We start from the raw sequence: 11,253 nt of genomic DNA, 5'->3' as shown, positions 1-11,253 counted from the left end.
TCTATGGGTATGTTTTGTATTTAACGTGTAGCAGATGATGCTGCCTTGCCCTGCGCAAGGTGCACGGTAATTAGCCCTGTAATACTGTGGCACTTCTAGTAAAGGTCAAAAATCATACCAATTCTTAGAGTGACCAAACAAGTATCTTGTCTAATTCTCATGATGAAGTTAAGAATATACCAGACTGAATACTGAAGTGTTTTAATTTTTCAGACCGTAGCACTGTGAAGGAGAAACTCTGCGAACTTTTCTCAATGATTCTATAGCCAACTGATGTAACAATGGTACTAATATTGGGACGCAGACTGAATAGAGAGGATAGTGGGATACGAGATTCCCCTGCAACCAAGCGGAAGGTTTTTGAAATGGACCCAAAATCGTTGTCAGGCCCTGAGTTTTTCGACTTCTCGTCGGGATCATCCCACGCTGAAAGCATTCTCCAGATCTTCAATGAATTTCGAGACAGCCGGTTGTTCACAGATGTCATTATCTGTGTGGAAGGCAGGGAGTTTCCCTGCCATCGGGCGGTTCTCTCAGCCTGCAGCAGCTACTTCAGAGCTATGTTTTGCAACGATCATAGAGAAAGCAGAGAGATGTTAGTGGAGATCAATGGCATTTTTGCTGAAGCTATGGATTGCTTTTTACAGTATGTGTACACTGGCAAGGTGAAAATCACTACAGAGAACGTGCAGTATCTCTTTGAAACATCAAGTCTCTTTCAGATTAGTGTTTTGCGTGATGCCTGTGCCAAGTTCCTGGAAGAACAGCTGGATCCTTGCAACTGCCTGGGAATCCAGCGCTTTGCAGATACACATTCGCTCAAGACACTGTTCACCAAGTGCAGGAATTTTGCGCTGCAGACGTTTGAGGATGTGTCCCAGCATGAAGAATTCCTCGAACTGGGGAAGGATGAGCTTATTGATTACATTTGCAGTGATGAACTGGTCATCAGTAAGGAGGAGATGGTGTTTGAAGCTGTCATGCGCTGGGTGTACCGGGCAGTTGAGTTGCGAAGACCAGTGTTACACGAACTTCTGACGCACGTCAGGCTCCCGTTGTTGCACCCGAACTACTTTGTTCAGACTGTGGAAGTGGACCAGCTGATTCAGAATTCCCCAGAGTGCTATCAGCTGCTGCATGAAGCCAGGCGATACCATATCCTTGGGAATGAGATGATGTCTCCCAGAACTCGGCCACGCAGGTGAGAAAACTTCCCCCGCCTCCCATTCCCTATTTCTGTAGGAGGATGTAGTTTGATGTACAGGTGTTTGATGTACACGTGGCCAGAAAAAAAATCTCTTGCTGCTGATTCTATTTTGCATTCCGGAGCCACTGCAGTGGCTACACTTCTATATTTCCCTGCAACACATGAAGCTCGTGCACGTCTTGAAAACGCACATAAGCGAGTCTTTTTGCATAGATCATGTTATTGCTATAAAATAAATGACTGTTCAGGTAAGTGAAGTTATATTACCTTGCAAGTAAAATATTTTCTAAAGGTTAATGTTTGCTAGGTGAGATCTTAAGTTATTTCATACAATAGCAGTGTCTTGAAAGGAACTTACTGTGCTATGGCAGGTAAACCATTCCAGTTCCCAACTTTCCTTCTTTTTATAACAGTCATGTAAGTGTACAGCACACTATAAAGGATGTGGATGGGGATATATATTCAGAGCATTTGCTTGCTACATCACAAATACTTTACAGATGGAGTAGTACACAGGTTTATAATAGACAGTAGAACAACAGGTTCTTAACTTTAAAGAAACTAAATCTTGCATTTTTAAAGAATTATGAAACAGTTCCTGAAGTATTTCATGCTTATTCTATGACATTTTAATAATTCAGAATTGCTGCTACTTAATAATGTGTTACACAAATAGCTGACTGAAGCTGCAAGAAGAAATGAGGAAGAGTCCATTTAGTGGCATTTATGAGCAATGGTGGTTATGATTTTTTTCCCTGGAAAATATTTTCCCAGTAAAAGCCTTACCCTCCACATGATAGTTGACATGATACGTTATTGTTAACTCCAGTTGATTTAAGCTGTAGTTATAAAAACACGTCTTATATTGAGGTGATGCAATGATCCGGTCTGGACAAACAGATTGTGTTAGGAGTTTCTCTTCTTTGTTTACTCGTACTCATATGTGGTTGCTGTACAGTGACTGTGCTGGGAACCTTTGTTGGTTTTTGGGTTGGTTTTTTTTGGCACATGTTAAAGGCTTGTTTATAGTGGGGGAAAAAAATACTTGGCAAGTATTTGCCCCATTAGTGGCTTTCCAGTCTTCAATCCTGCCGTGAGAGAAGAAATTCTTCTTAAACTCGTTGCAGCCCTGCTGCCAGGTTTTCTAAGCTGTACACTGCCATGGAGGGTCTTTGGAAACTTTGATCATGGCAGTTTGGCAGTTTGGAAACTGGTGCAATGATAGTTTCTGCAGCATTTCGTACCCTGAGTCCGAGCCTCAGGGAGGGACCATGGGAACTCACACCAAAGACCTCCTTGTTTCATGAGCAGTTGGAGGGGGGCTGTATCTTGTGGTATTTGCCCTGGTGGTGTACGTTTGTTACTCGATTTGATAAAGAAAGCAAATACACTCAGACCTAAGAGTTTTGTCAAGGTGCACCAAGGGTAGGTACTTTAGAATCTGTAACAGCCTCAGTGTAGCATTCCAGTTTGTAAACAAAGTACCTTGCCTAATACAGGTGATTTCTGAAGCTGGGGGAGGGGTGTTGGTTTGGGATTTTGTGGGTTTTGTTGGTTTCACTGTTGAGCTTATTAAACTGAACTGTGAATTCCAGTAGGCAGGAACAAGAGAAGCAATTTACAAAGAGAAAAACTGGCTGGGCTCCCAGCAGGAATTTTTTCCCCTTTTCCATATTACATTCATGGAATAGTTCTTTGTCATTTGTTTCTGTTGCCTGTTTGTTTCTGTTGCCTATAGCAAAAAGGGATTGTGTTTTAAAACTGTTACCAGGTCCCCCTTCCCCCATCTTTTCATCACACCTTTTCTGGGCCTTTCTTGGGGGTTTGGAGAGGAGAGGACACTGGAGAGCTCTTTTCCTTCTTTCTTGCCTTCTTTAAATTTCTTTTTTATATGAACTGTTTCTAAAAGGAGACAGGCCGCAGGATCAGAAATTCCCACACCAGTGTTTTCACTGAAACTTCTGGAAATTAATTGTGATTCCTTGTATGGGTATGTACACGCCTACCCGTTTTTTTAAAAGAACAGCATGGATTGCAATTTCGCTGTTGAATTTTTTTTTTTTGTCTTTTTGAAGTCTGTGAAGAGTTACCTAAAGTAAACAAAAGTTTAAAATGTGGCATAACAGTTGCCTATTTGTTCTTTGTGTTGTATGCCACTAGGAATCGTTGACACATGCAGAAGGTCTTTTTGAAACAGCTTTTCAGTTCTGTATTTGCAACGACATGGTGACATCTTGAGGTTGTCTCTCGTGCTCCTTTGAAGTCTCTCTTGTCCCCTGCTGGTTGTGTTGCACAGCAAATCTCCAAGCTGAGATCAAGCAGTGAGCAAGAATACATTTCTATACACAAACCGAAACAGGTTCTTCCTACTGTGTGCTTTGAATTTTCTTCAGATTTTTCATATACCTGTGAATTCTTCAATCACACAGTTCCTATTGAGCTGTCTGATAACAATATACAAGTGTCCTCCTTAGTTAGAAAGATTTTAACACATCCTTCTTGCTTGCTTTTAGAAAGCTTTAGTGCAGTCCCTTATTTTTACCCCAAGGTGGTGAGGTTTTATTTCACTTTACATTTCTGTCTTTTATCCCATTTGCTACCCAAAAGTAAATCAACAGGAAAAAAAAAAATAGGGATTTACCAGAATCATGGTAATTTGTTTCCCAAACATAAAATATTTTTCAATGTAATCTGTCTGAGCTACTGAAAATCCTTCCAACTGACGCTGTGCTGGCTGGTGTTCTCACCTCGTCTGGAGGTCTGCACGTAACTTGGGACCCCTTGGAAACCTGCTCTTGGGAACACACGGGATTATATGATACTCTGTCAGTTGTCTTCCACCCCCCCTTTTCTATTTTGTGTGCCTTCTCCTGATGAGAGTCTGTCCCCTGGAATCTCTGGTGCCTTTTTTAGCTCACGTCTGTTATTTTGCTCACACCCTTTCTTCTGAGGGCTACAAAGACGACTTTCTGTACCGCTGATTGAGATCACAGCTTTTTCTAATCTCCATTGAAATCTGTCCTTAGTTCTCTTCTGGAATTAGCCTTTGCCTGTATGTTCTGTTTGTGTACTCCCACATTTTTAATTATTTTTTTTAAACTGATATGCCCTCCATCATTTGCAAAAAAGTCTTTTGGAACTAACCTTAAAACCTGTACAGCACAAGACTCCTTCAAGAAAATGTAATAGAGAAAATGTTTCTTAACTGAAGAAAAGATATGGTTATAAGGTACTAAAATGTTGGGAAAAGCTTTGGTTTTCTGTGGATTTGAAATACTATACTAAATTAATATTTCCTTTAAAGAGCAACATGCCATCATAGCAATTCATAAAGAGCTCTCTCCAATTAAAGACTTTTGGTTCGTTTAGTTTTAAAATAAATATTGATAATCTGGTACAGTAAGCTTTTCAGTAAGTGGAGCCCTTGATTCTAATCTAGAAAGTAATCAGCAGACAAACCTCTTCCGTGCATACAGTTAGCTGATGAATTGGGGCTGGCTTCTAAGGCAAATTGAGATGAGTATCTTGCTTTTAAGGAAATTCTCTTTCTGGGTAATGATTTGCTGGCACAGGACCTTTCCCTCTCTTATCCTTTGAGAGATTCTTTTCAGAGTTGTTCCTCAAAAAAGCAAAAAACAGTAACAGTAAATACATAGAAACCAGGAATGAGCATGGCTTCAAAGCTGAGGAGCTGAAGAGAGTGTTTCATCTGACTAGTTCGGGTGCGTAAGTATGCTTCCTCAGATACATACCTTCATTATAGAATCTTATAGTACATTATCACTTAGCGTTACCTTTGCCTATTTAAAAATATTCTGAGCAGAAATATATATGGTATATTTAAATTATGGTGTGTGGTGACAAGGAGATAGAAGGGCTAACTAGTTTTATTCCTGATGTTTCAAAACAGGGAAAACGTCATCAGGATATATAAGTTAATATGTGCATAAGTTCACGTGTTAGGAAATTTGGGGACAGATCATGCAACTTTTATCTCAAATGCAGTCATAAATCATACTTTTTTTTTTCTGAAAGGGGACTGCAGTACTCAGCAATAGTATGAACAAGATGCCAATTCATATTAGGATCAAAGTTAAAACACAACAAAAATACTTACCAAAACCGAAATCAATCTTGCATTGTTTTACTTAATAATAGACAGCAGTCCTTGAAATAACTATATCAGTGCAAAATCCTTTAATCTGAGAATGTTCCGAAAAGAAAGGATTTTGACAAATGCTTACAAGAAATGGTAAATTTGAGAGGAGGAATGAAAGTTGGTCATACTTTAATTTTCACATTGAGGATGTTTGGTTGATTCTGTACATTCGAATGTGGATTAACAACAATTTTTGTTATTGCTGTGAATGTAGAATATGTATAATGCAGAAGCATCAGCTTACGTAGAAGAATGAGAGTGTGGAATAGAATGTAAAGGCTTATTTATGTACATTGCAGACTGTCTAATGCTTAATTTTTTCACAATGAGTTTTAGTTTTTGGTTTAGGCTTGAATTTTTATTTCAGTGTTCCTTAATGTTTCCTTCTATCACTATACTGTTTTTTCACTTCTTTAATTGTGCATTGGCTCTAAAGTCTCTTTCTTTTCCCTTATTTTGGTGACTATATGCCTTCAGCTCTTTTTTTCAGGAAATAACCTAAAACATTTTAAACTTTTTGAATAGTTAAGCAATGTAAAGCACTATGAATTGTGTAAAAATTCAGGAGGGGTAGTGGTTTTCGTGTGAAATGGATTGCTCATCTCATTGACTCAGGCTGTGCTTGAACACTTTCTGATCACTGCGTACGTAGTCAAAAGAAAAATATTATTAGAGTAAGGGCTTTCTGTATTTTTTAATTATCTGATTTTTTACATAGAATGTTGTGCAGTGCAACTCCACCACTTACACAGAATGCCTGTTGGTGTGGACACCTGCTATGTAGCGAGACAGCTGGAAACAGTGAAAACCTCTAACTGTGCTAAATGACTTTCTTCTTTGTTTCTTTTTTCTTTGCTGTAGAAGTTAATGCTAAATAGTAAATGTTCCAGTCTTCACACAGTTCTGAAAACAATGTTGTTTGACCTACATGTACTAATAAATATCTTCTACATCTTAGTTTTCTGTGTTCACTTTTTTAGATCAACTGGTTATTCTGAGGTGATAGTTGTTGTTGGAGGCTGTGAACGAGTTGGAGGGTTTAATTTGCCATATACTGAGTGCTACGATCCTGTAACAGGAGAGTGGAAGTCACTGGCTAAACTTCCAGAGTTTACCAAGTCTGAATATGCAGTGTGTGCTCTACGGAATGATATTCTTGTTTCAGGTGAATAATCCTAAAAAAATTTAAGACTTCTTTCTTTTCTTTGTTGATGGTTTGATATTGGGTATTTTGGGTTTTGGGTGTGTTTGTTTGTTTGTTTTTAGAAGTAGCTGCACTTCCAGAAGCTCAACTGAAAGTCACTTTCTGATGAAAACAGTCAACACCAGCCCCAAACCAATCTTCTTGTAGACAAAAGTGTTTTCTGGGATTTTTATTTGGGATTAATTGGCAGGTTTTTACAGCTGATTCCAGGATATCAATTGTATCTAAAGAGAGTAGCTTACGTTCGTTAAGCACGCTGCTTTAAAATATAGCAATGGCCTGTTTGCAGCAACAGTTGGAAAAATTACAAGCAAAAAAAAAAAAGCCAAGGAGTCTCTTCCAAGCAGCATTTTCTCTGCTACAAAACGTGCTGTGTGATGGTTAAAAACACCAGTTGCCTAGGAGCACCACAGCACTGGTACGTTGCTAGTGACTCGCTTCTAGCATATGGCTGCGTAGACTCCAGAAGAAAAACAGTTAAAGCTTCTTCTCGTTGTGGGAATGTAAAAAGGAAACAAATTCCTTTTAGCACCTGAGTTGGGGATCTGTTTATACCAGCCTTTTACAGTGAAATGAGCAATAGCTATAGGTTTTTAAATACCTCATTCAGTTTTTTAGCAAGGGTAAATTGCATGGTACAGCTGATGGTTTAGACACCAAGCCTCGTGTGTTAGTTTAACCAAAGAAACTGTCCCCTCAGATTTGTAGTACCTGTGTCATTTGAACAAAATGTAAAATGAAGGAAATGTACGCTTGAAGCAAACAGGGGAACAGCTAGTGTTAGGGTTGTGCCATGAGGCACACAAACGGTTAAGATTTGGAGTGTCTCGTCAATTTAGGGACACTAAAGAAATCTGAAGAGCATGGGCAAAAGCCATTAAAATGCATTCCAATCTCAATAAATAATCTACTGTGATCTCAGTGTGTTACTGGGAAAGGCACACAAGTAAAATAACTTACTGCAGATTTTTATGTTTGAAATTCACTGAAATTGACTTTTTCAGTCTAACATACAAACATAGATAGATCTTTATTTCACCTAAAAAGGATACAAAGTTTTCATTGCCCACTGTAGAGGGGCATGTTAATAGTTAACATTTGTAATTCAATAATGAATTTATTCAAATTGGCATATTTTTGTTTTTAAAGGTGGAAGAATCAATAGCCGGGATGTTTGGATTTATAACTCTCAACTTAACATTTGGATCAGAGTTGCCTCCTTAAATAAAGGCAGATGGCGTCATAAAATGGCTGTTCTTCTTGGTAAAGTAAGAGAAGTATATTTATATATATATATTTTTTTTTTTATAGTGGGGATGTTTGTGGTATATAAGAAAACAGTGGAGAAAACACAGGTACATGCTTAGTATTACTTTGTATTTCCTATGAATTATAAAAATACATATTTTCAAATAAAGTAATATTTTAACCAATTAGGCTTTTTACCACTCAGACACTATCTGTGGACATGGAAATCATGTTACCCCTTGGTTATTTATTTTTTTGTGGGTTTTTTGTCATTGAACTGTCTAATCCCCAAGAAGTAATTTTTTGGGAGGCAAAGAAGCATCTGGATTTGTCTGTGCTTCAGAGGTGCTGTCAAAAGTTTAACCATTTATGTGGTTATTAACAGAAACTGGACCGGTTTTGAATGTCAGCTCTTTGCTCTTTTATTTAATGTTTTATATCGAAATTAACCAAATATATACTGTGGGGAAATGGGAAGTTTTGCTGTATTTTGAAGGCATATATGCCTTAACATAAAACCAGTAATTGAATCAACTGCCCGTGAGGATTTTGTTAATGAGAGTTAGGGAAGATGTGTATGTGGTGGGCCTTGGAGTGAGTAACTTCATGGAGATGAAACTTACAGCTGGAGCAGACAGAGGGAAGAAGGTAGACACAAATAATAGTGAGCTCTGCTTCTTAAATATGAGAGAAGTGACAGGACTGTGAAGAAACGTTTACAAACTGAGAGGAAGAAATATTTTTGTAAGCAAGTAGGAAAAAAGTAAAACACAAAAAAGCAAATGTAAATTCAGATGGATTTTTGCTGTTGCTGAATGTAATCTGTAAAAAAAGAAATGCAGAGAAGTGCCTTTGTTAACAAACACCCTTCAAATAGGAAGTCTCTATCTCAGTATTAATACTGTGCTTTGGACCTGTGTTTGCAGTGTCATTCCACTTGTGACTGAGTGGAACTCTCCAGAGACTTTATATATTATTTTTAGACCATATTCTTCTCTTCCTATGTCTAAATTAAAAATGTCAGGAAAGTATCCCTTCACAAACCTAGCAAATTAGGATTCTTGCAGCTTCAAATTAAATTAACTTCATATTTAACAACTACTCTAAAAATTAAATGATGATAGTTCTCACCACTTTGCTTAGGTATACGTTGTTGGAGGATACGATGGGCAAAACCGTCTCAGCAGTGTAGAATGTTATGATTCGTTTTCCAATCGATGGACAGAGGTGGCTCCCCTTAAAGAAGCTGTGAGCTCTCCAGCAGTCACCAGCTGTGTTGGCAAACTGTTCGTGATCGGTGGTGGCCCTGATGACAACACGTGTTCTGACAAGGTCTGTTAATTGTATTTGATCGCATCTTCTATCCACAGTAAACAATATTACTGGTTTAAAAGCACATCATATAGAGATCTGTTTTAACTGGTTTGCTGAACGGAGTATGGAATTACTATCATACAAAAAATACAGAGCAGAAAACATTAAATCAATAACATACTGTTACTGTGGTCTTTCTCATGGATACTGTCATTGGCTTCACAAGTTCTGTGAATTCTCGAACCTGAGTGTTAGGAAAACAATGTTGAATATAGTGCATGTATAGACATTATTGCTATATGGACCTATATTTATATTGACTTCATTTTCTTGGTGAGATATTGCCTACCAGGTGTTGCTTCTTTAGCTCTCCTTGTATAACCTGTGTGGGTGTGCCAGGTTATTATTTCAATTAGGCTTTTAATGTGAAATGCATGTATTTGTTTTCAGGTTCAGTCTTATGATCCTGATACTAATTCTTGGTTGCTCCGTGCAACTATCCCTATCGCAAAAAGATGTATTACGGCTGTGTCTTTAAACAATCTGATCTACGTTGCTGGTGGACTTACCAAAGCAATATACTGCTATGATCCAGTTGAGGACTACTGGATGCACGTACAGAATACATTCAGCAGACAGGTAATTAACACTAAATGGCCTGTAGACATCTGAAAGGTATTTTTTTACGTTAATATCTTCGCATGAAATGACTATACACTTGTTTAACCCTGTGAAAATTGCATCTCTGATTCCATTCTTGCTTTACTTCTTCATCTATATAATTCTAAACCTGACAGGAGAGGAAGTTTCTAAACCAGTAGCTTTTCAGCTGGGTGTCACTGTTAGCCAGTCCAGTTCTTTTGTTTGAGAGCAGTTACTGTGGAGAACAGTGTGACAGTATAACGCATGATGTTTTAATTGTTGAGAAATTGATCTCTGTCAAGTTCTGCTACATGTCTTAATTTAGACTGAAGACAGTAACTTCCTTATAATTGATTAAAGCCTTTCAATGTAACAAAAAATATTGAAGGCTGGTTTTACAGTGTGAAAAAAACCCACTGTATAGGACAGAAAGTGTCTGACTTCAGCAGAGAGCTGTATCACTTCAACATAACGGAACACTGAGCAGAATTTAAAAATGTGTCCCCTTGGTAGTAAAGTGTGTATGTATCAGTTAATTTTCCCTATGTTTTTAAAACATCAATCACATACTCTACGGTATCTACCTTAACAGAATTTTTTTTTCTTTTTCCTGGCCTTTCCTCTATTTTGATCTGTGTTCTCTATTTGATTCAATATTTTTTCCATGCCTGCTTTTAAGGAAGAAATAAAATCCTATCTCTCTTTGTTTCAAGTAAGACATAGTGCTGACTTTTTCTTACGCACTTTTTTCTTAGTCATTACTTTTTTCCTCTCCACTATTTACATCCCTCTTAATTACCTGTTACTCCTCTAAGGTGCTTCTCCTTGTTCCCATGTTTTGCATTAATAGTGCGTACTGTGATCCCTCTTCTGAAAACCTTTGTTCTCTCCTCCTTTCCTTGTCTCAGATGTTTAAATGGTAAGTACAGTGTTCAGCTGTATTCCTTGTCTGAGCTACATGCAGTGAAGGCTTAGATTTGAAATACTCTTCTCTGTAGGATTGTGATGCTGCTTTCCCCAACTATTGCGCTTTCCGCTTTGGTCCTTTCAGGAGGGAGTAGTTTAAACTGGTCTGGTTACAAACGGTAGTCCCAATGCTGTCCTTCTGCACTGGGGTAGACATGCAGGAACTGAGGTCATGTTTTTTAAATAACCATGTATTCCTTTGTGTATTTGAAACAGGAGAATTGTGGCATGTCTGTGTGTAATGGAAAAATCTATATCCTTGGTGGAAGACGAGAAAATGGTGAAGCCACAGACACTATTCTTTGTTATGACCCTGCAACGGGCATTATCACAGGAGTAGCAGCCATGCCCAGGCCAGTATCATATCACGGCTGTGTGACGATTCATAGATATAATGAAAAAGGCTTTAAACTGTAATTTTTTTCCTTGAAAAAAGAAGATGGCATGGACGCATCCAGTGGTCTGCTGTACGACAGGCTTTTTAAAGATTCCTGAAGTGGGGAAATGCCCTTT

The 11,253-nt window shown here is 38.1% G+C and overlaps 1 protein-coding gene across 1 annotated transcript; it reads left to right on the top strand.

The window, feature by feature from the left end:
• The first annotated feature begins 210 nt into the window (after positions 1-210).
• On the top strand, positions 211-11,253 carry KLHL24 (kelch-like family member 24). The gene is made up of 6 exons (XM_009880773.1): positions 211-1,201; positions 6,347-6,531; positions 7,720-7,838; positions 8,962-9,150; positions 9,583-9,771; positions 10,957-11,253. Exons 1-6 carry the CDS (start codon positions 282-284, stop codon positions 11,155-11,157), a joined length of 1,803 nt encoding a protein of 600 aa, XP_009879075.1. The 5' UTR covers positions 211-281; the 3' UTR covers positions 11,158-11,253.

The sequence above is a fragment of the Charadrius vociferus genome, unplaced genomic scaffold (genome assembly GCF_000708025.1).
Source record: "Charadrius vociferus isolate BGI_N301 unplaced genomic scaffold, ASM70802v2 scaffold643, whole genome shotgun sequence".
NCBI classification, from domain to species: Eukaryota; Metazoa; Chordata; class Aves; order Charadriiformes; family Charadriidae; genus Charadrius; species Charadrius vociferus.
The sequence above is the reverse complement of the archived record's forward strand: the minus strand, read 5'-3'. Positions and strand labels throughout refer to the sequence as shown.